This window comes from Colossoma macropomum, unplaced genomic scaffold (assembly GCF_904425465.1).
Source record: "Colossoma macropomum unplaced genomic scaffold, Colossoma_macropomum, whole genome shotgun sequence".
NCBI lineage: Eukaryota > Metazoa > Chordata > Actinopteri > Characiformes > Serrasalmidae > Colossoma > Colossoma macropomum.
Window position 1 is genome coordinate 67394 of NW_023496020.1, and position 23780 is coordinate 91173.

At 38.3% G+C, this 23780-nt stretch overlaps 1 protein-coding gene across 1 annotated transcript; it reads right to left on the reverse strand.

The window, feature by feature from the left end:
• Positions 1-426: 426 nt before the first annotated feature.
• bnc1 (basonuclin 1) lies at positions 427-12039 on the reverse strand. The gene is made up of 5 exons (XM_036564610.1): positions 11500-12039; positions 7368-7470; positions 6170-6405; positions 2379-4171; positions 427-2055 (listed from the first exon to the last, which is right to left on the reverse strand). The coding sequence occupies exons 1-5, from the start codon at positions 11506-11508 to the stop codon at positions 1443-1445; spliced, it is 2754 nt and encodes a 917-aa protein (XP_036420503.1). The 5' UTR covers positions 11509-12039; the 3' UTR covers positions 427-1442.
• Positions 12040-23780: the final 11741 nt, after the last annotated feature.

Sequence of the window (23780 nt, forward strand, 5' to 3'; positions counted from 1 at the left end):
AAATATGAGCGGCTTATATCAGATCTACGAAAAGATGCTGATAATTTTCTTTTTGGAAAGAACCGCAATGGGGAAATAAACGTGATAATGCGCTTACATACACAGATTTAAAAATAAGTTACTTTACTGGTAAATCTTTTCATAAGTTAAATAAATTTGTAAATTATACTCTTGACTACTGCAGTTATATGAACAAAAAAAATTTGCTTTTGTAACTGCCATGAAAAAAAAAAACAAACAAAACTGAAGCAATAGTTTTAGCGAAAGACTATAAGTGTTTTACAGCTAGAAGCTTATTTAGCAAAATGTGCCAAATCTATCAGGAAAATTGTACCACGGTGGAAATGTTTACCGTCTTAAAGCCAAACACTTTTCAAGCCACTTCTGTTTCATGCTAATGATTTACAGTGATGAAGATTTCACAACTGGTCACTTCTCATGAAAAAGCTCTGACAAATGATTTCAGAATCAAACTCTTTAGTCATTCAGTGATCAGTTGGAGCTGGACATGTTTAGATGTAGCAGCAGGTTCAGGATCAGTGAGTGAGTGCTAGCACTGGGCAATATGGTAAAAAAGTTTATATTTTTTAACCATTTGGTGATAAACAATTTATATTGCATGTTCTTTCTGAAATGGCTTAAATGGGAAGAGCCATCCAATTAGAAGAACCATCACTTGGACTAGATAGCCCTTATGAAATATGCAATCCTGGATGTAAACAAATGATTGCCAAGCATATTCAAAATGTTAACTGCAATAAGAACTCAAATTCAGTAAACATCTATTTAGAAATAATCAAGGTCTGATTTCAACTAACAATAATAACTCTTTCTCTTGTGCTGTTGCTGATAGAGGTGGGAAATTTGGATCCTCTGCTAGATCCTTCACTGCTTCACTCATGAATATGGCGTTTATAATGTTGCCTAATTATGGTATATCATGAAAATAAGATGCATCGCTCTAGTGATTGCTAAGAGTGAAAGGAGTTTTTACTACAACCGGTTAACAGCTCTTTTGCATGAGATGTTTGATTTCTTGAGTTTAATCCTTTCCAGAAGAAATTGTGCCACAGTACCCAGCTGAGCTGATCTACGAGACTCAATCCAGGTCTGTTTTGTTGAAACTGCCTATAACTAACACCAGCCTACACATCCTTCTTCTGACTGTCTCCCATGAAGGGAAGTAGACCAACATCTGCCCTGCAAACTTTAAATGGAATAGACTACATGCATGAGAAAGAATAATTTCTGAGCACCTCAGAACAGCCAGTTCTGCTATTTGTGATGATGAATGTTTGGAGACTTTGTGGAGGTCTGTGCTTTTCTGTTGACTCACATTTCACTCTGTAGTTTAATGCAGTGTTCATTGGACAAATCACTGTTTTTCAACAACACAAACAAACTTCCTATGTGAGAGACAAGTTTGTTTCTTCTGGGTTCCTCTATTCCTGGTTGAGGACAGGGAGGTTGCGGTGTAAATTTGGGTTCTGGCTGTGACGGTTGCGGCTCCTGACGGAGGAGAAGGTGGTATCGCATCCTGGTATTTTGCACTTGTGTAGAAGCCGAAGATGCACGGTTTTATAGTGCGCCCTGAACGTGCCCTTGTTGCTGTAAACCTTCTGGCAGACATGGCAGGTGATGGGCGAGGAGCTGTGGAGCTGCTGAGCAGCTGGAGATGCAGACTGACCTGCGGCCAGCCCATCGCAGCTCTCATCACTGTCCTCTAGAGGGAGCCCTTCCTCACTGCCAGCATCAGAGTCCCAGGAAGGGGATTGACTACTTCCTCTGGTACTCAGGTCCAGCACAGTCTCATCCTCCAGCACGTCCTTTGCTGGACCTTCCACATTTTCCACTGCTTTACTCATGGGGAACACTAGGCCCATACGGTTACTCCCCTTAAAGATCACAGACGCCTGGCTCAGAGTCTCTTTATGAGTAAGATCAGAGGAAGTGTCACTGGAAAGGTCTCTGCATGACGTGGTGAATGCTGCACCTGATGTGCTGTAATGATCTTTGGTCAGTAGCTTGTGATGCAAATTCAAATTTGCACTGTGTCTGGAAAAAAGTACACATTGAATAAGCTTTTATTTGGAAAGTAAAATGCATTTTTGCTGTGGTGTGCAGTGGTTCTTAAGCCTGCTTCTGAAGTAGCCTTTCTTTCAGCACACTGTACTTCTCTAACACACTAACTTCCACTCAGAAAATACTTGTTAATTTGGTGATTAGTTGATGCAGTGCTTATTAATTTGTTGATTAGTTGATGGTAGAAGATAGAAAACATCAAAATATGACAGAGGTGCTCCAGGACGAGGGTTAGGAACCACTGATGTTTCTCATGTGTTTACAGAGGTATAGTTAGAGTGGTAGCAGTTGCTCACCTGTCTCTGCTCCTGCGTGAAGGGAAGGCAGCGTTGCAGCCAGCGACGGTGCACATGTGCATCTCCTTCAGGTGTACACTGCGGTAATGCATTTTCACACTGTAAGGGTTTTTGAATGTTTTATTGCAGCTCTCGCATTGATGAAGAAGGTCATCTTCCTCGTTATCTTCGCAAGTCACTATCTGCAGGTCTTCACCACCATCTGCACATACAGCTCTTAGATCATTTTTGCTTATCTCTGCATCTTCTTCTGTTTTGCAGGGTGTTTTTTTCAGCTCATTTTCCCCACAGCCAGCCTCACGGCAAGTTTGGTCTTCTGGCTGCTGCGACACCCGGTCCCAGTCGCAGGGGCAACAAAGGTCTCTTTGGCTGCCACTGAAGGGAGATGGGCAGCCCATGATACAGCTCTCATTCTGGTTGTACTTGGTTTCTGACTGGTTCCTCTCTGTGTGGGATAGCTGAGTTTGGATGGTCTGAGGGACAATGCCGTGCTCATCACATTCAGTCTGTACCACATACTCCATCCCAGCGTCTGTGCTGGCAGGCAAGCTCTCGTCTTCATCGGATCCACTGCCCTCTGCCAGCTCATCCTTCTCTATTTTTATTGGCATGCTGGACTTGCGGGATTTCTTCTTGGGGACAGACTCTGTGTTGTTCCCTGTCTCTCCAACACTGACGGAAACGGAGGAGGAGAGCAGAGGAAGGGAGGGCAGGTTTCCAGGTGTGTTGGCCAGCTCTGCAGGAGTCACTAGGCTGCGATAGAATGGCAGAACAGGCTGCACTGTTTTCAGGTTGGGAAAGAGGATGCCACTGTGGCTGACACTGGGGAAGGAGCTGTGCAGTTTGGGCTCAGAACTGATGTAGCCAGAGACAGACCTGGTGCTGTCTGCTGAACTGGTTGCTGCTCCAAACTCCCGCTTCTCAGCTTGAGGGCTGCTCGCCTCCCCCTCACTCAGGCCACCCCTCAGGTCCTTGTCCCGGTTGTTGCGGTTCATGGGCATGTGCAAGCGTGGGTTGGGGTTGGCACTGTGCCGGTTGCGGCTCCGCAGAGAGCTGAAGACCATGTTGCAGCCCTCGATTGTGCATTTGTGTTTGATTTTGAGATGTACAGCGTTGTAGTGGATCTTGAGTGTGCCCTTATCATAGAATGTTTTCTCGCAAGCGCTGCAGATCACACGACCTTTCTTCATCACTGTGCTTTTCTCTCCTGGACGGATTTTTGATTCTGGGGACATCTGAGTGATGTCAGAGCTGATGGAGGGGGTGCAGGGCGTCGAGGGCGAAGAATAGTTATCACTGATTGTGAAATCATCAGATTCCACCTTGGTGCTTGCTCTCTCTAGATGGACTTCTTCCCTCTCTGGGTCAGAGATGAAGTGGGTGGAGTTGTCAGGGCTCAGCTCCAGAGTCTCATGTCTCACCGGTGCCTCCTGCAGACTGGAGTCCGCTCTGGAACTGAGCAGTGGAGCAGGGGCGGAGTTGAGCAGTTGCAAAGGCAGCATGAACGCCATGCTGTTGACTAGACTCTCAAAGTGGTGACCGTTGCTTCTGCTCAGAGGCTCTGATTTAGGTGGTGGGGCCGTAGGACGCTGCATGCTGCTCTCTATGAAGCTGCGGATGTCGGAGTTGGCCCTGGCTGTTGGCACGATGACCGCCTGCCCTTCTTTGTCCTGCAGAGCCATCAGCTCCACGATGGATTTGGTCTCTCCAAAGCGTAGAAACTGTTGCAGCGTTGCAATCTCTTCTTCAAAGGTCATAATGGCCCAGCGGTCCAGCACTTTGCCAGCCACATCCTACACAGCATGCATGGAATTTCATTTGCATTACGTATCAAAGCTCATCCACTTGGGACCTCAAATACTCGATAACTCTGACAATCTGACAGAACTCCTAAATAAAGAGTTGTCAATGCATCTAATGTATCAGGACATGAAAGCTCTAATTACTGCAGCACATCTGGAACATCATTTTTCTTCATTTGGATGATCTGGGCTTCCCCGGTGAGGGAGTTTCAGTGGGGGGGAATCAGACAGGCGAGCCGTGAGGCTGCTTGTAATTACACATGAGTGCTAGCAGTCTTTCAAAGTCATGCAGCAGCTTCATGCCGTAACCAAGATAAATATTTCATCATACAGCATTCATTTACACGTCTGTGGAGTATTTGACTTTACGTTCACCGTTAGACAAGCTAACGAAATTAAACACAACCACCTGAATACTTAACGATCAGCAAATTAAATAGAGACCTGCGCTCTCGCTTTAGCCTTTTTGAGGGAAAATGTGACAAAATTGTATTTACACACTTCACTATGATCTCTCTAAAACTGGGAGCTGAATAAGACAAATGTGCGTGTGTGTGTGTGTATGTGATATTTGCTGATATAATCTGCCACAGATTAAGAGATCTCATTATAAGGAGAGGGAAATGTAGAGACTTTTTTTGTTTGTGTAGTAATTAAAATGTGCAGACGTTACTCCCGACGTAAAGTTCTAAATTTAAGTTCTTACTCTTCTGGTCATTAGAGAGATGTTAATTCTGTGATCTTCCCTGTCGTTAATGGTGTCTAGTTAACTGCCCGTTATATCTTTTAAGTCTTTTGGCTTTTTTCTATTTTTCATGTACCTGCATGTACTCAGATTTCCCCCTGGCAAAAAAATGAGCTTTTGTCTTATTAGAAGATATAAATCTGTAGTGTGTGTAGTTTTTACAGTCTGAGAATAATGATTGTAGAGTGATTTTAATCCAGTATGAATCTGCAGTGAGTGTAGTTTTTACTGTCTGATGGTAATAATTGTGGAGTGATTTTAATCCAGTATGAATCTGCAGCATGTGTAGTTTTACAGTCTGACAGTAATAATTGTGGAGCGATTTTAATCCAGTATGAATCTGCAGTGTGTGTAGTTTTACAGTCTGACAGTAATAATTGTGGAGCGATTTTAATCCAGTATGAATCTGCAGTGTGTGTAGTTTTTACAGTCTAATAATTGTGGAACGATTTTAATCCAGTATGAATCTGCAGTGTGTGCAGTTTTTTACAGTGTGACCGTAATAATTATGGAGTGATTTAAATCCGATATGAATCTGCAGTGTGTAGTTTTTACAGTCTGACGATAATAATTGTGGAGTGATTTTAATCCGATATGGATCTGCAGTGTGTGCAGTTTTACAGTCTGACAGTAATAATTGTAGAGCGATTTTAATCCAAGATGAATCTGCAGTGAGTGTATTTTTTACAGTGTGACGGTAATAATTATGGAGTGATTTAAATCTGATATGAATCTGCAGTGTGTAGTTTTACAGTCTGACGATAATAATTGTGGAGTGATTTTAATCCGATATGGATCTGCAGTGTGTGCAGTTTTACAGTCTGACAGTAATAATTGTGGAGTGATTTTAATCCAGTATGAATCTACAGTGTGTGTAGTTTTTACAGTCTGACGGTAATAATTGTGGAGTGATTTTAATCCAGTATGAATCTACAGTGTGTGTAGTTTTTACAGTCTGACGATAATAATTGTGGAGTGATTTTAATCCAGTATGAATCTACAGTGTGTGTAGTTTTTACAGTCTGACAGTAATAATTGCAGAATGATTTTAATCCAGTATGAATCTGCAGTATGTGCAGTTTTACAGTCTGATGGTAATAATTGTGAAGCGATTTTAATCCAGTATGAATCTGCAGTGTGTTAGTTTTTACAGTCTGATGGTAAAAACTATGGAATTGTGTGTGTGTGTGTGTGTGTGTGCGTGTGTGCGTGTGTGTGTGTGTGTGTGTGAGAGAGAGAGAGACCTGGAGTACGTATCCACGTATGTAGTCCTGCAGAGTCCAGTCGAGAGCACTGAGGATCTGAATGACCTCATCCTGCTTCAGGACGCTGAACAGTCGGTCCAGAAGGATTTTCAGGCGGACGGGAATGGCCTGAGTGCCGTATAGCATCAGACTGCAGATATCAAACACCACGTTGGAGTGAACAATCTCCACCTGACTGCCCTGGTACATGTGATGCACCTTCAGCTTGCTCAGGGCTGCAACATGGAGAACACACACACACACACCGTATTTGGATCAGAGTGAGTGTGTTTTTTATCTCAGTACATTTTCACATGCTGTACAGATAGAGAATATGATATTCGTAGTAATTATAGAAAATTTACAATAAATAAATAATGTGTGTGTGTGTGTGTGTGTATGTGTGTGTGTGTGTTTATCTAGTTTAAGCTCTGGTTGGCCCACTTCAACAGATAACCACAACTCTATACACAACAATACCAATAATTTACAAATTCATTTGCTCTGTTTTCTATATTTATACATTCAAAGCCAAAAGAATCTATTTCAGGTTTTTTATTTTTCCTCTTGCTTTTAAACTTTACAGTCAAATAACTGTACATTTTAGATTTTGTGCTAGTTTTATGGAATTTGACACAAATATTCTGGCCCATGAGGTGCAAAAAATCTAATCCATATCCTTAAAGCCAGAACATGGTTCTTACAATCCAATTTTTTACCTCAAACTGAAGGAGACTAGGAGAGAAGTGCTTTCACATAGCTTTTAATAAGTTTTTTTAATATATATACAAAAATAAAGTAAAAAGCATGTAGTCAGAATAGGGTGTATGGAGGGTGTAACTGGAGATGAAGAGATGACGGTCCTGAAGATGAACCCTTGATGGTACGACCTCAGTGACAGTTTAGTACATAGTTTAGTTTAGTACTTACAAACTTGCCATCTAAATTTTTCTGTCTGCAAACATTCTGTGTTTTTATGACTTGTTAGGATTTTAAAACTCATATAGAGTATTAAAAGCTTAATAAGCTCAGGACTGACCCACTGTTTGTTCTTTACTGACATCTGCTGGTGGAGAGATCAGTTTTTACAAATCAGCTGTTTAATTAAACCCCCAACTTTACTGCAGATGTGCTTGTATGTGAGTGTGTGTGTGTGTTGGGGGGGGTATGGGTGTGTGTGTGTGGCTCTGTGTCTTACCGTGAGCAACCCAGCCGTGTCTGCAGTTTTCACACTGTCGGCGTCGGAGCTTCCCCGGACTGAAACTGTCGCAGGAACAGTTCACCATCGTACAGCAAATAGCCTACAACATGCACCACACACATACACACACACACAAACACACACACACACACACACACACACACACACACTGCTGTTCATCAGGTCATATAAGATGTGTGTGTTTATGTTGATGTTTTTACTGTAATCCTATTTTATTTTTATTTTTGTTTTGTGTTAAACATTTTTTGGTATAAATTGTATTTGGGGTTGAATTCTGTTTGGTATTAGTGTTTGATTGGTGTTAAATTGTGTTTGGTGTTGCATTTTGTTTGGTATTAGTGTTTGATTGGTGTTAAATTGTGTTTGGTGTTGCATTTTGTTTGGTATTAGTGTTTGGTGCTAAATTGTGTTTGGTGTTGAATTCTGTTTGGTATTAGTGTTTGATTAGTGTTAAATTGTGTTTGGTGTTGAATTCTGTTTCGTATTAGTGTTTGGTGTTAAATTGTGTTTGGTGTTGAATTCTGTTTGGTATTAGTGTTTGATTGGTGTTAAATTGTGCTTAGTATTGAATTCTGTTGGTATTAGTGTTTGGTGTTAAATTGTGTTTGCTGTTGAATTGTGTTTGGTATTAGTGTTTGTTTCGTATTAAATTGGGTTTGTTGTTGAATTCTGATTGGTATTAGTGTTTCTTTGCTATTAAATTGTGTTTGGTGTTGAATTCTGTTAGGTAGTAGTGTTCTTTTGGTACTAAATTCTGTTTGGTGTTAAATTGGGTTTGGTATTAGTGTGTGTTTGGCATTAAATTCTGTATGTTGTTGAATTATGTTTGGCATTAGTGTTTGTTTGGTGTTGAATTCTGTTTGGTGTTGAATTCTGATGTCGGTGTGTGTCTGGTGTTAAATTGCATTTGATGTTGAATTCTAATCGGTTTTAGTATTTCCTCCTTATTATTTGTTCACATTTGTTGCAGTAATTCTGCTGTGTTTCTGTTTACATCACAGTGTCCAGTCTCTGGTCAGTAAAGTCTGGTGGGTTGTCTACTGATATTAAAACAAGAGCGCTGTAATGAGAAACAGTGCTGAAGCCCAGCTGAAGTTCGGTTCCTCTGAGGGAACCTTCCTCATAACAGGAAACAGTGGCATCATATATTCTCTGTGTTCATGTACTTACAAAGTCTATAATGAAAATTAAAACTGAATCTGATTAAACACACGTGGTCTGTCATTTATACATTTTATTTATGTCCAAAACTTTTACAGTTACTGTGCAGTTAATTAAAAGAATTCAAAGTGTTTGTGTTATGTTGTGTAGGTTTTTACAAACTTTCTTGCAGTATAAATAAAGTTGAATTTTGGAAAAATAAAACAAATTTCACAAACAGCCTGTTATCTATTTATTTTTTTGTGTGATGTTAAACTCTATAAGTGTGTTTGCTGTTTAATTTTGCTGCTGAATTTTGTTTGCTATTAAATTTTGTTTTTTAAGTGGTCAGCAGCTGCTCGTTCCCAGAGGATAGTAATGTTTTTTATACATGTATTTAAATCTTACACAAAACTAATGTTGCAAAGGTTAGAAACCGAGCTGTAATTTGAATTTGTTTAGTAATATATTAGTTGTTTATAATTTTGTGTACATTAAATAACCAACATTAATTTGACCCTAAAAGTAATGTATCATTGAAAGTAAAAGGCTGAAGGAATTTGTGCTTTAAAGTATGATTAATATCACAGGTAATAATGCAGAAATGTGGAAAATCTTGGAAAAAAACATAGAGAATAAAAAACAGCCAGCTTAACAAATAACAACAGAACTCATGAATTATAAAAACATTTTTATGATTCACAAAATCCAGCCTGAGACAAATTTATATCATCTAAAACAAACACAAGCACTGTATTTAAATTTAAATAATATTCACATATAATAAAAATATAAAGTTGAATTTAAAATTTCAAAATAAGCTGAATTAACTAAGCAGAATTCATATGCAAAACTGATAAAAATGTATCAAGTTCATCAAATAAATGTTATATTTAATAGCAATGAAAGAGTAAATATCTGTAATTATTATAATATTCAGATGAAGCTTTATTATCTGTTCAGGAACTGCGTGTGTGGTTAGAAACAGCTGAAAAAAAATCAGAATAAAAAATTTATCAAACTGTCAAAATAGTGATCGAGTTCTGAAAATTTTCTGAAGAATCTGAAGATTTACTGAAAAGACCTACACACACATACTACCACAACACACCTTCTCAAATGAAAAATGAAGAAACTTTTTTTAAATCAGCTTTAAAAATCCCCCATAGAGCAGCTTATTAATGGGTCTCCTGGAGACCCTCAAACTCAAAATATCTCCTCATAAAATAAACTATAAATAATATGCAATATTATAAAATTCATGCAATAAATAATTCTGAATATTCTCGAATATGAGTGTGTGTTGTGGGGGGGGGTCACCTACAGCTCCATCAGGCAGTGGACAGAGGAGAGTCCAGCAGTGTCAGACAAACACAAACACAAACACACACACACACACACACACACAGCAATGTAGACACCAATCACAATCACACCCCCTCTGCCCTCACACACACACACAGACCAGAGCAATCAACACAGTGCAACACCAACACCAACGACTTTGAGAGACAGAGAAGAAACTCTTAAAAATGAAAATGCAAATTAAATAAAAAAAAAATAATAATAATTAATACAGTCTAAACATTGACATTAAAATAAATAAGCATAGTCTGACCATAGATAATATATAAAATAATTATAGCCTGGGAAGTAAGAATAATATATATATATATATATATATATATATATATATATATATATATATATATATATATATATATATAAACCTACAGTCTGACCATTAATATTAAAATAGAAAAATCATTTTAAAATAAAACTGCAGCCTGACCATTTAAATTTCACACACAAACACACACACACATATATGTATGTATATATATATATATATATATATATATATATATATATATATATATGTGTGTGTGTGTGTGTGTGTGTGTATAAAATAGTACAGCCTAATTATTTCAATTAAATAAGAAGCTATTGTTTGGGGCTGTTTACATGAAAATAAATAAATAATAACTTGCAGATTTTTTACTGGTCATGTTTATAATAAAAATACACAACTTATGGCTGATATTTTAAATTTAGTCAATAATGAAAAAATAAACAATTTATTTTTAAATTAAATCAGTTATTTTAAAATAAACATAATAAACATCTACAGCCTCACCATTTATTTGAAAATAAGAAACAAGTGATTACAGTCTGAACATTTTTATTAAAATAAAAAAATCTACAGCCTCATAATTTATATTAAAATAAAAAATAAACAATAACAGTCTAACCATTTTTATTAAAAGAAAAAAATAAGTATCAACTGCCTCATAATTTATATTAGAATAAAAAAATAAATAATCACAGTCTGATTGTTTATAATAAAATTCACAATAAATTTCTACATCTCTCTCGCTCTCTCTCTCTCTCTCTCTCTACAGCTCAACTAAACAAAACTCATCTGGATGTGTTCACCTTCCCCAATCAGTGTGTCACTCTGTGTGTTTTACTGCCTCCATTTCTCTCCTCTATCTCTCACACACACTCACATACTTATACACACACTCACAAACACACACACTCACACACTCTCACTGCTGAGTTAATTGTTGCATTAAAGGATGTAAGGCTGCATTACTGTAGGCTTGAGTTACATTCCAACAGAGAACAGACCACTGAGTGCTGTTTAACACACACACACACACACACACACACACACACACACACACACACACACACACACTAACTTACCATACAAGAAGAAAAACACACACACATTCAGTGTACATTTATGTTGTATTAGAGGAACCGCTGGGAGACCACAACAAACAAAACTAAAGTTTATCTGGAGAGTGTGTGTGTGTGTGTGTGTGTGTGTGGGTGTGTGTGTGTGTGTGTGTGCTTGTCCTTCTCTTAAAGTCTCTAAAGTGCTTTGTTTTCAGCACGCACACATACACACACTCTGGTGTTCTCAGGTTTTGAGCTGAGCTGAAGGAGGAACTCTTACCTGAGACATCTTCTCTTCTCTCTTCTTCTCCTCTCCCGTTTTACGCTGTAGATTCCAGACGCTCTGAGAACTTTCCGGCCATTTCCTGCTCCTGTCTGTACAAGTTCTGCAGAGAGCCACCAAACACACCTACACACACACACACACTCACACAGTCACACACACACACTCTCACACATGCTGCTGCCCATCCTCCTGCACTCACACACCAAACTAAACTACTCAAGATGTGTAAGATACTCTCTCTCTCTCTCTCTCTTTCTCTATCTCTATCTCGCATACACCTCTGCAGGCCCCTCCCCTCCCCCCTGGACTCTCCCCTCCCCGGCAGGGCAGAGTCGCTCACAGCTGGCTGGACGAGGGCATGACACTCATCTTTCACACAGATTTGATCAAAAGGAATCACAAAGGCTGGAGGCAGCGCTAATGCAGTCAGGAGAGAGTCTCTCTCTCTCTCTCTTTCTCTCTCTCTCTCTCTCTCTGTCCAGCAGCTCCAGTAATGCATTAAATCAATGCAGCTCAGCACAAAGCACACTCCAATGTTGGACTGTGTGTCTGTGTGTGTATCAGAGAGAGAGAGAGAGAGAGAGAGAGTTGGTGTGTGAAGTGTCTCAACAAGTTGTACCTTGTGCGTGTGTGTGTGTGTGTGCTGAAATGTTGTGGTTTCCCTTAAACACTGAGACCTGGCTGCTTTTTGGAATCCAGTAATTCTGTGTTTCTTTTACTTGTTTTCTCATCTGATCTACAGAGAACTCTATAGATATTGTAAGCTGATGAAAAATACTTGCATAAAGGTACCTTCATTAGGTCATGACTGTGCCTTTATATAAAACACTTTAATATAACACTAAGCATGTTTTTGTGAGTGCAGACTGCATCTTCAGTAGTTATGGCTGATGTAAGCGACAAACTGCATTTCTTTCAGCCAAAACTTTACATAGTTCAGAGGTTTAGCGTTTCAAGACTTTTTGAAAACTGAGAAAGAATATAAGTCAAGAGTTCTACAGAGAAGATGTGGACACAGGGTGCAGATATTCTGTAATGAGAAACTCAGTGTAGACAGAGGAATTTGTAGAAACAGGGAGGTGTTTCGGCCATGAGTGCAGAATGCACCTTCAGTCAGTAGTTGAGGTAAGAGGATTAGTGCTGTTTAAAGGAAGGAACTCAGAGGACTTGGGCTGAAAGGATAGGCCACAGCTACACATTACCCCTTTCTGAAGGACTGGATCTGAATTGAGATGTAGCCATAGTATTCCTGAGAAGACCAGAAAAGTTGGATGGTGTGATCAGGAAGTTGCTGTCAGGAGGTGGTTCCTGTCCTGATGGAAAGTCCTGAAAACTATCCAGGAGAGTAACTGCTTATTGAGAAAAAACAACGTTGGGAGACAACTGAGCAAATTTCTGTTGCAAAAAGCAGGCTGTGTTGTAGAGTGTTTTGTGAGTGTGTTAGGTTCAAGGAGACACCAGGGAGGATGGCAGGAATTGTAGGTAGTGTTTAATGGTTGTGTATGTTGGGAAACCAAAGAATGTGAGAAAAATTGTAGCTTTTAGAGCTTTTTATGGAAGTAGCAGCTAAGACACCAGGTACTAAGTGAGTGGAGGCAATGAAAGAAGATATGTTAGGTTATGGACAGTCTGCAAGACAAAGGACATGGTTGTGGATTAATTTTAGAAGGAGGGTCACCTGAGGGTGGTTTGCAGTGGAATTAGAAGATATTGTGATGAGTCTAGCGAAAAGGCTATTTCTCAGCTGGGAAGGTGTTAAGATGGAAAACAATATTGAAAGATAAGTTTGTGTAGATGACAAATGCAGCCATGGTTGTAAGTTTTCCAAAGGAAAGGTGACACTGTGCAATTTTTGGAACTGCTGGAAGCTTTTCCAGTGTGTCTAAAATGTGGACAGAATGACTGCACTTAAAACTGTTTTCTGGGTCTGTTCCTTCACTGCATCTCAGCTTTTAAAAAACTGTGTCTGAACTATTCTATTCAGGTGCTAAGGCTCTGGATTTCTGGGATTGGAAACAGTACAAATGATCAGCTGTGTCATTTAAGTGATTTAGAATGTGAATGGTTCTGAGGATGAACTGATGAATGCCAGGTAAGGTTGTAAAACTGCCATAAGAATAAAAGATTTGGAAGGTCTGTTATTGATAATGTGGAGAAAATTTGATGGCCAGGTAAAGTTAAAATAAAAGCATCCTTAGAAACCTTAGAAGCTACACCGTTAAAAAGCTGAAGGTCTTTGGGGACACAGATAGTGATACTGTACCCATGCTGAAGAAGAATAAGCCAAAACTAAAAGCTCCATAAGGTCAGGGCTGTCTAAAGATGGACAAACAAAGTAAGATTAAGAAAGTTGGAGATGAAAGAGCATTCCTGGAAAGAGCTGAGGTTTGGTGCAGCAGGGTAGTCAACAAATTGAGGACAGGGTAATTCAGTTGAGCTTAGAATGCAGGACAGAGGTGTAGAAAGCAATGGTATCTAGAAGAGGGGTCCATTTTTTTCCAAGAATGGGGGAATCCAAAGTGCAGCACCTCTGATTCTGGAGAGGAAGTTCTGACAAAGAGTTGAGGGATTCCAGTAAATAACAGGTGAATTAATAACTAGGTAGAGGAAGAGTGCCTCAGCCAGTAAAAAGTTGTTGACTGGTTTGAACAGAAATTTAAGGAGTTAACTTTCCCAAGATTTGTGGGTGCAGCTGGACCAGACGGGCTACAGTAGGAGCAGACAGGGACAGCTAGCATGAGCCAGCCAGCTAAGCTGAAGCTAAGCTGTTCACAGCTGTCAGGGGTGCTGGAGGAAGTAAGACAAAACACTGATTTGGTGGCAGAAGCCAGAGGAGAAAGAGAGGAAGAAGGAGAAACAAGAGTGCAGAAAAAGGCAATGTGAAATGTACAACCACACAGATCACAGAAGAGGGGTGTATAACAGACAAATACACAACAGTGGTAGCTGAGTTGAAAAGGAGTCACCACACGCCAGTACCACCAAAACGTCAATTTGTCCTGCTGCCTAGATGAAAAAGCAGAGCAAGTAGCATCCTGAAATATGAAGAACACCAAAGTGATGTTTAGAACATCAGTTCTGGGGGAGCAGCAGAGACTGATGTCCACATCTTGGCGAATTTTCAGGTGCTGGCCAGAAGGGCCCAGAGAAAGGCGGTGATGTTGGCCAGGAGGAAGGAATGGTGGAGAGGGTAAAAGTTTGAGTTGGTGGGAAAGAGTTGCAATAGTGGCTGGCATAGGTGGAACAGAAATGGAACAGGAAGCTTAAGTGAGAGGGACGGATGAAAGAGTTTGGGATGAAGGGGGAGGAGTCAAACTGAATAGTAAGAGTGAGAGAAGAGATTGTCATTGGAGGTGATGAAGTCCAGGTCAATCTACAGTGCTAATTGTTGTTGCAAACATTTTGTTACGGTAAACTGAACATAAAGGAGGAATTTATAGGATAGAAAGGAAGTTTCAGATGTGTTTCCCCCAAATATCAGCTGTTTCATAACATCTTTAATTTAATTTAATCTTTACAAAAAAGATTTCTTATTTTAATAGTAACACACAAATAACACATTTTGACTAAAACACATTGAAACATTGATTAGACACATTAGGAAGACCTTTAGAATCACAGTCAAAAATTCTTACAGCAGATGTGTGCAAGTCCGAAGGACAGAAGCGTTGAGCTGCAGTGTTAATAAGGACAGAAGTGTTGATCTGCAGTGTTAATGAGGACATAAGCTGCAGTATGAATGAGGACAGAAGTGTTGATCTGCAGTGTGAATGATGACATGAGCAGCACCAAGGAAAGAAGTGTTGGGCTGTAGTGTTAATGAGGACAGAAGTGTTGATCTGCAGTGTTAATGAGGACAGAAGTGTTGAGCTGCAGTGTGAATGATGTCATGAGCAGCACCAAGGAAAGAAGTGTTGGGCTGTAGTGTTAATGAGGACAGAAGTGTCGAGCTGCAGTGTTAATGAAGACAAGTGTTGAGCTGCAGTGTTAATGTGGACAGAAGTGTTGAGCTGCAGTGTTAATGAAGACAGAAGTGTTGAGCTGCAGGGTTAATGTGGACAGAAACGTTAAGCTGCAGTGTTAATGAAGACAGAAATGTTGAGCTGCAGTGTTAATGTGGACAGAGGTGTTGAGCTGCAGTGTTAATGTGAAGTGTTGATCTGCATTGTTAACAAGGAAAAATGTTGAGCTGCATTGTTGATGATGACAGAAGTGTTGATCTGCAGTGTTAATGAAGACAGATCCATTGAGCTGCCGTGTTAATGAGGACATGAGCTGCAGTGTTAATGAGAATTGAAGTGTCAAGCTGCAGTGTTAATGAGGAAAAAAGTGTTGATATGCAGTGTTAATGAGGTCAGAAGCATTGAACTGCAGTGTTAATGAGGACAGAAGTGTTGAGCTACAGTGTTAATGAGGACAGAAGTGTTGAGCTGCAGTGCTAATGAGGACAAAAGTGCAGATCTGCAGTGTTAATGAGGACAGAAGTGTTGATATGCAAAGTTAATGAGGACAGAAGCATTGAACTGCAGTGTTAATGAGGACATGAGCTGCAGTATTAATGAGGATTGAAGTGTCAAGCTGCAGTGTTAATAAGAAAAAAAAGTGTTGAGCTGCAGTGTTAATGAGGACAGAAGCTTTAAGCTGTAGGTATTAAACAGCAGGGCTGAAGTGAGCATTTAGATGTAAAGCTGTGTAGTTTCTGAGGTAACCTCATTAGGTGTGGTGTTTAATCCAGTGCGAGTCTGAGCAGGTCACACACACACACACACACACACACAATGTGGAGGCTGATGTTTTTGCCCTCCAGAAGCTCATGCCAATCAGATGCCATGAAACGAAATCGTAAAGCAGTAACTATTAATGTGTGACTAATAAACCTTGAGAAATTCATTTAAATCTGCATTACTACCCGAAGATCAAAGCTTTATTTGTAAGAGGCCAGATTTGATGAGGTCACCCAGGAGAGTTCCAGAGCAAAAAAAAAATCCAGAAAAATCCACATGGAGAAGCTGCTGGATGGAAGATGCTGTTTTCTGACAGAATCCCTGAAGCCTGGAGCGCACACACACACACCATCTCAAACTGTGTGTGCACAAATTGTTTATTGAAAAAAAATCACATTTCTCCAGACTAAAGGTGGGTGAATTACAGGCATTTAGGATTCAATATAGATTACACTTTTTAAAAAGATGTTTATTAAGGGTCCTTTAATAAAGATGATGGTTCTATACAAAACCATGAACACTCAAAAAACATTTGCATTCTTAAATGGTTTTCTGCATTGTGAAATGTTTCTTCAGATTGTTAGAGAATGTGTTGTGGTTCTATATAGCACCTGACAGAGCTCTGCTATTGCTACAATGACAAGCTTTTAGACAATAGACGAAACCTTTTTGGTGCTATATCGAACCATTTTCAAAAATATGATTCTATATAGAGTAACCTATCCAGATAATTAATTAGTTAATAAGATGAATCAGATGTATGTGTGACCAGTGCTGAGATTGAGAACTCCAAGGTTAAAGTTGGATTAGGGTTATGTTAGTGTTATGTTTGTCTTAGATTAAGGTTAAATGAAGGTCAGGATTAGATTATGTTTCCAGTTAAATTACAGTTAGGTTACTATTAGATTAGGTTTAGATTTTGTTTACATTTATATTAAGGATAGATTAAAAATAGATTAGGGTTAGATTGTGGTTAGATCAAGGGTAGATTAGGGTTAGATTACCATCAAATTGCAAAAGTGCTTTTTGCAACACAGTATTACTGAAATCAACATGTAATCAGAGCTGCAGAGAATAATATCTGAAATGGCAAATATTCTGGACATGAGAATGCTGTAAAGGGGATCAGTTCTGAACTGATGCATCGAGCAGAAACTGATACAAAAATAAATACACGAAGTTTAATAAAATAATTAACTAATTTACACACATTTCAGCAAATTGTAAGGATTCTCTAAAAAAAGAAATGATTTCATACATAAAATTAGAATGCAGTAAATCCCTAAAAGACAGTAGAGTTCCACAGTGTCGAAGCAGGCTGTCATATGTCATTACCTCAAATACACAGCTGTGACTCTATTTAAGATGGATTCTGATTGTTGTGTGAATAGTTTTGTTATCATTTCCAAAATGAGGACTCATTTTCAAATTTTGATTTTCCAAATTGAATTTATATTTAAAAATGTAGACTGTAATATGTATGAAAAGTCTGAAGATGGAAAAGGTTGATGGAATCTGCAGCATGTGTGAAAACAGCATGTGTGTTTATAGAGTTTTGTCAGTTAGTGTCTAATGGAATGGGTTTCTTATAGAACAAGTTGCAGTCTCTGAACAACACAGAAATATTGAATTCTAAACTCAGATCAGTGTTAGATCAGAATTATTGGAGATTAGTGTTCAGGTTTAGGGTCCATCTGGTATAAAGTGATAAAATACTGAAACAGAGCTGAAAGTAAAGATATCTCTGAATGTGTGATAAAGTTCTGTAACGGAGCTGAAAGTAAAAATTTCTCTGAATGTGTGATAAAGTTCTGTAACAGAGCTGAAACTGAAGATCTCTCTGAATGTGTGATAATGTAACAGTACAGTATGTGTTAATTTCAGCTGCTAAATAAGCTCCGCTCACACTGCGGCTGTGAAAAGGCTCATGGTGCTTTAATGAGGATCGTTTTAATCCAAACGGAGCGAGTAAAAGCTCTGCGTCCACAGAGAGCACTTCATACACACACACACACACACACACACACACACGCACACAGGCACACACACACACACACACCACACACACACACACACTTAAAGCAGAAGAGCTGAATCTCACACTCGGAGCTATAAATACTGGCTCTGAGAGAGCAGTGGGTCAAAAAAGCCCAGCAGTCCACGCATTTACACACTCTTACACACATTAACACACACTTACACACATTAACACACACTTACGTTTACACAAATTTAGCACCCAATATTCCTCTGTCCCGCACCCCCGCACCCTGCTTTATGAGAGAGGTGTTACATCAGCACGTTCTGAGCTTTTATCTGCACAGAGTTGGATCACTACTCCAGTGTGTGTGAGTGTGTGTGTGTGGGGGTGATAATGTTCAATAAGAGCATTGACTCACATCTCTCAGAATTACACACCACATAATTTCACACAGATACACGCAAACACAGAATCAGTTTATTTAATAACAATCTGGCTGAGAATATTTTAATTTTAGAATTGAACAAAGCGTATCTGACTGCTTGAAATTTTAACTTTAGAACTGAATAGAGCGTATCTGGCTGAGTGAAATTTTAACTTTAGAATTGAATAGAGTGTATCTGACTGGGTGAAATTTTAACTTTAAGATTGAATGGAGTGTATCTGACTGGGTGAAATTTTAACTTTAAGATTGAATGGAGAGTATCTGACAGTAAACTTTTAACTCTAGAATTGAATAGAGCATATCTGACAGTGAAATTTTAAATTTAGAATTGAATAGACTGTATCTGGGTGAAATTCTAACTTTAGAATTGAACAGACTGTATCTGGGTGAAATTCTAACTTTAGAATTGAACAGAGCATATCTGACAGTGAATTTTTAACTTTAGAATTGAATAGAGTGTAACTGACTGGGTGAAATGTTAATTTTAAAACTGAACAGAGTGTATCTGACTGGGTGAAACTGTAACTATAGAACTGAATAGAGCGTATCTGATGGCGAAATTTGAACTTTACAATTGAATAGAGCATATGTGACTGGGTGAAATTTTAACTTTAGAATTGAATAGAGTGTATCTGACGATGAAATATTAACTTTAGAATTGAACAGAACGTATGTGATTGGATGAAATTTTAACTTTAGAATTGAACAGAGTGTATCTGACTGAGTGAAATTTTAATTTTAGAACTGAATAGAGTATATCTGATGGTGAAACTTTAACTTTAGAATTGAATAGAGCGTATGTGATTGGGTGAAATTTTAACTTTAGCATTGAACAGATTGTATTTGACTGGGTGAAATTTTAACTTTAGAATTGAATAGAGTGTATCTGACTAAGTAAACTTTTAACTCTAGAATTGAATAGAGTGTATCTGACAGTGAAATTTTAACTTTAGAATTGAATAGAGCATATGTGACTGTGAAATTTTCACTTTAGAATTGAATAGAGTGTATCTGATGGTGAAATATTAACTTTAGAATTGAATAGAGTGTATCTGACTGAGTGAAATTTTAACTTTAGAACTGAATAGAGTGTATCTGATGGTGAAATTTTAACTTTAGAATTTAACAGAGTATATCTGACTGGGTGAAATTTTAACTTTAGAATTGAATAGAGCATATGTGAGTGAAATTTTAACTTTAGAAGTTAATAGATTGTATCTGATGGTGAAATTTTAACTTTAGAATTGGATAGAGCGTATGTGATTGTGTGAAATTTTAACTTTAGAATTGAACAGAGCATATCTGACTGGGTGAAATTTTAACTTTAGAATTGAACAGATTGTATGTGACTGGGTGAAATTTTAACTTTAGAACTGAACAGATTGTATGTGACTGGGTGAAATTTTAACTTTAGAATTGAATAAATTGTATCTGACTAAGTAAACTTTTAACTCTAGAATTGAAGAGTGTATCTGATGGTGAAATTTTAACTTTAGAATTGAATAGAGCATATGTGATTGGCTGAAATTTTAACTTTAGAATTGAACAGAGCATATGTGAGTGAAATTTTAACTTTAGAATTGAATAAAGTGTATCTGACTAAGTAAACTTTTAACTCTAGAATTGAATAGAGCGTATGTGATTGGGTGAAATTTTAACTTTAGAATTGAACAGAGCATATCTGACTGGGTGAAATTTTAACTTTAGAATTGAACAGATTGTATTTGACTGGGTGAAATTTTAACTTTAGAACTGAATAGAGCATATGTGACTGGGTGAAATTTTAACTTTAGAATTGAATAAAGTGTATCTGACTAAGTAAACTTTTAACTCTAGAATTGAAGAGTGTATCTGATGGTGAAATTTTAACTTTAGAATTGAATAGAGCATATGTGACTGAAATTTTCACTTTAGAATTGAATAGAGTGTATCTGACGGTGAAATATTAACTTTAGAACTGAATAGAGTGTATCTGACAGTGAAATTTTAACTTTAGAATTGAATAGAACGTATGTGATTGGGTGAAATTTTAACTTTAGAATTGAATAGAACGTATGTGATTGGGTGAAATTTTAACTTTAGAATTGAACAGATTGTATCTGACTGGGTGAAATTTTAACTTTAGAACTGAATAGAGCGTATGTGACTGCGTGAAATTTTAACTTTACAATTGAATAGAGTGTATCTGACTGGCAAAATTTTAACTTTAGAACTGAATAGAATGTATCCATATCTGACAGTGAAATTTTAACTTTAGAATTGAACAGAGCATATCTGACTGGGTGAAATTTTAACTTTATAATTTGACAGAGCATATCTGAGTGAAATTTTTAACTTTAGAATTTAACAGAGCATATCTGACTGGGTGAAATTTTAACTTTAGAATTTAACAGAGAATATCTGACTGCGTGAAATTTTAACTTTAGAATTTAACAGAGCATATCTGACTGGGTGAAATTTTAACTTTAGAATTTAACAGAGCATATCTGACTGGGTGAAATTTTAACTTAAGAATTTAACAGAGAATATCTGACTGTCTGAAATTTTAACTTCAGAATTTAACAGAGCATATCTGACTGGGTGAAATTTTAACTTTAGAATTTAACAGAGAATATCTGACTGGGTGAAGTTTTAACTTTAGAATTGAATAGGGTGTTTCTGACTGATTCTAAATTTTGAATTTGGTATTAAAAAGATTCATATATTTTGATTGACTGGGTCAAAACGCTGCTGATTACGGTTATTGATTTTTAGTAAACCTGCATGTGTATCTTTAAACTCCTGGCTGGTTTCTAAACTCACCCTTCGTGGCTGTGATGTTAAAGAAATGAGAGACGCCCCTCAGGAAGGAGAGATGATTCCACAGCAGAGGAGAACTGAATCCAGAGTGTATAATAACACCTGGAATTCTAAACTAGAGAGAAAGTGTGTGTGTGTGTGTGTGTGTGCGTGCGTGTGTGTGTGTGTGTGTGTGTCAGCTTCAGTCTGTTATTGATCAGTGTTCTCCACATTAGGCAGCCATGCTTTTATGATAATACACTGTGTGTGTGTGTGCGCGTGTGTTTGGTCTATTAGAGTGTGTGTATTATAACAGTGTAATGGCCTTTTAGAGGATCGATGCAGAACTTTCCAGAAAACACACACACACTCAGTGAGTCCTGTGCAGATGGAGGTTGGAGTGTGTGGAGGAGTGTGTGAGGGTGTGTGGGCAGCTGGAGTCGATCAGTTTCAGCATAAACACTCCTACATTCCTGCTGCCACCCTGGCCTGAGAGGTCAAAGGTCACGATGACAAACGTATGACCTAGGAGGTCCACAAGGTCCACACAGCAACCTCTAGAGCAGGAGAACCTTCTGGAAACTTTCAACACACACACACACACACACACACACTTACTATAGTTTTTGTGATGAGGTCTGGAGTATCTGAGTAGGTTTGTGCTGTGTGTCTGTGTGTGTCTGAGACTGCAACCAAACATGTTACCCCAAGTACTTATACAGAACTTTGGAGTTTAGGAACTTGAGTGACTGTAAAAGAAAGAGTCTCTTTAATTTTTCTCATTACTGTATGAATGTGCTGTGTTCATTATTTTACATGAAATAAATAATTTGGCTTTGTTCAACATGTAAATCAGATGAACACAGTTAGAAGAACACAGATAGTAGAACACAGAACACAGTTAGAACAACACAGTCAGAAGAACACAATTAGAAGAACAGTTAGAACACAGTCAGAAGGACCTAGTCAGAACAGAAGGACACAGTTAGGAGAACAGTCAGAACACAGAACATGGTTAGAAAAATGCAGGTTTGATCCTCACTGCTCTGCATCTTCACTGATTTGTTTAGCAGCAACAGATTCACTTTAATGACGAATTGATTAGATAAACATGCAGTCTGATCATTTTCACTTTTAGAATCTAATGCAGATTAATTTAAACGGTAAAATAGGGAACTGTGGCAGATGATGTTCCATTCATATGATGTGATGATGTTACTGAAGAGTAAATGGTGCTGGCAGTGTCTGTGTTTGTTCTGTTTCACTGAGAATAAATAACCCTATAAGAGAATGAAGAAGTACCAATGTTTTTCTCTGAGCTTCTGCAGTTGTTCTGCAGTGGATCTGCTGCTCCAACCTCTCAGGATCCACCGTGGGATTGAGAAGCATGCTGTGTGAAGTTGTGGTGTGATGTTGAGGTTCAGTGATGTTTCTCAGTCCCTCTGCGCTCACCACCAATAGATTTGTGTCCTTTTTTCTTCTGTGTTGTTGCAAAACTAGAGCGTTTCCACCGCTGGGAGATGCAGACGGTTCTCCGGTTCTCCTCTCAGACCAAGGAACCGATGAAGCCTGCTGATGGAGAGGGGTCCTCCAGGTTTAGGGGTGGTGGTGAAACGCGGCTGGGACAGAGCTTCTGTGTTTTTGAGCTTTATGATCTCAGTAAAAGTAGAGGATGGTTTGGTGGAGAGTGGAGAAGCTGAGGTGGACACAGCTGGACCCATTCAGGCCCACAGCAGGATCACCCACACACACACACACACACACACGCACACACAATTTCTAAGAATTTCTGAGACTGCAGTGAAACAAACTAATATTTTGTTATGCGTTAAATTGTAGAACACATTTAGATCCCATTAGGAAACCATCAACTGCATTTAGAATCAGCCACTGGTCACTAGTTAAGATTGCATTCAGATGTTCTATTGTTAGTAATGCTCACATACACAAATTTTTATGAATTCATTTTGTTTAGTTTTTCAGAGACAGAATGCATTTCTACACCTGTAGACTGTTATCTTTTATCTGTCTGGGTTTTAAAGTGCAGCTCTTTTGTTTAATATCTGATTTAATTTTATTCAGATTACAGTACACTTAAACTTGAGTACTTTAGAAAGGATATACTTCTTTAACTGTTACTGATATACATTTTAACTGAAGCCACTGGTCACCTGTTAAACTATGAAGATCGTTAACCCATTAAAAAAGACAAAACACATTACAGAACCATCAGGAACTGACAGAAACACTTAATGGATTCTATGTTTTTTTTTCAGCAGGGTGTGTAATCCTGCTGAAGGACTACAGTCTTATCTGTTCAGATATGTACAGAATTCTCCATTTGGAA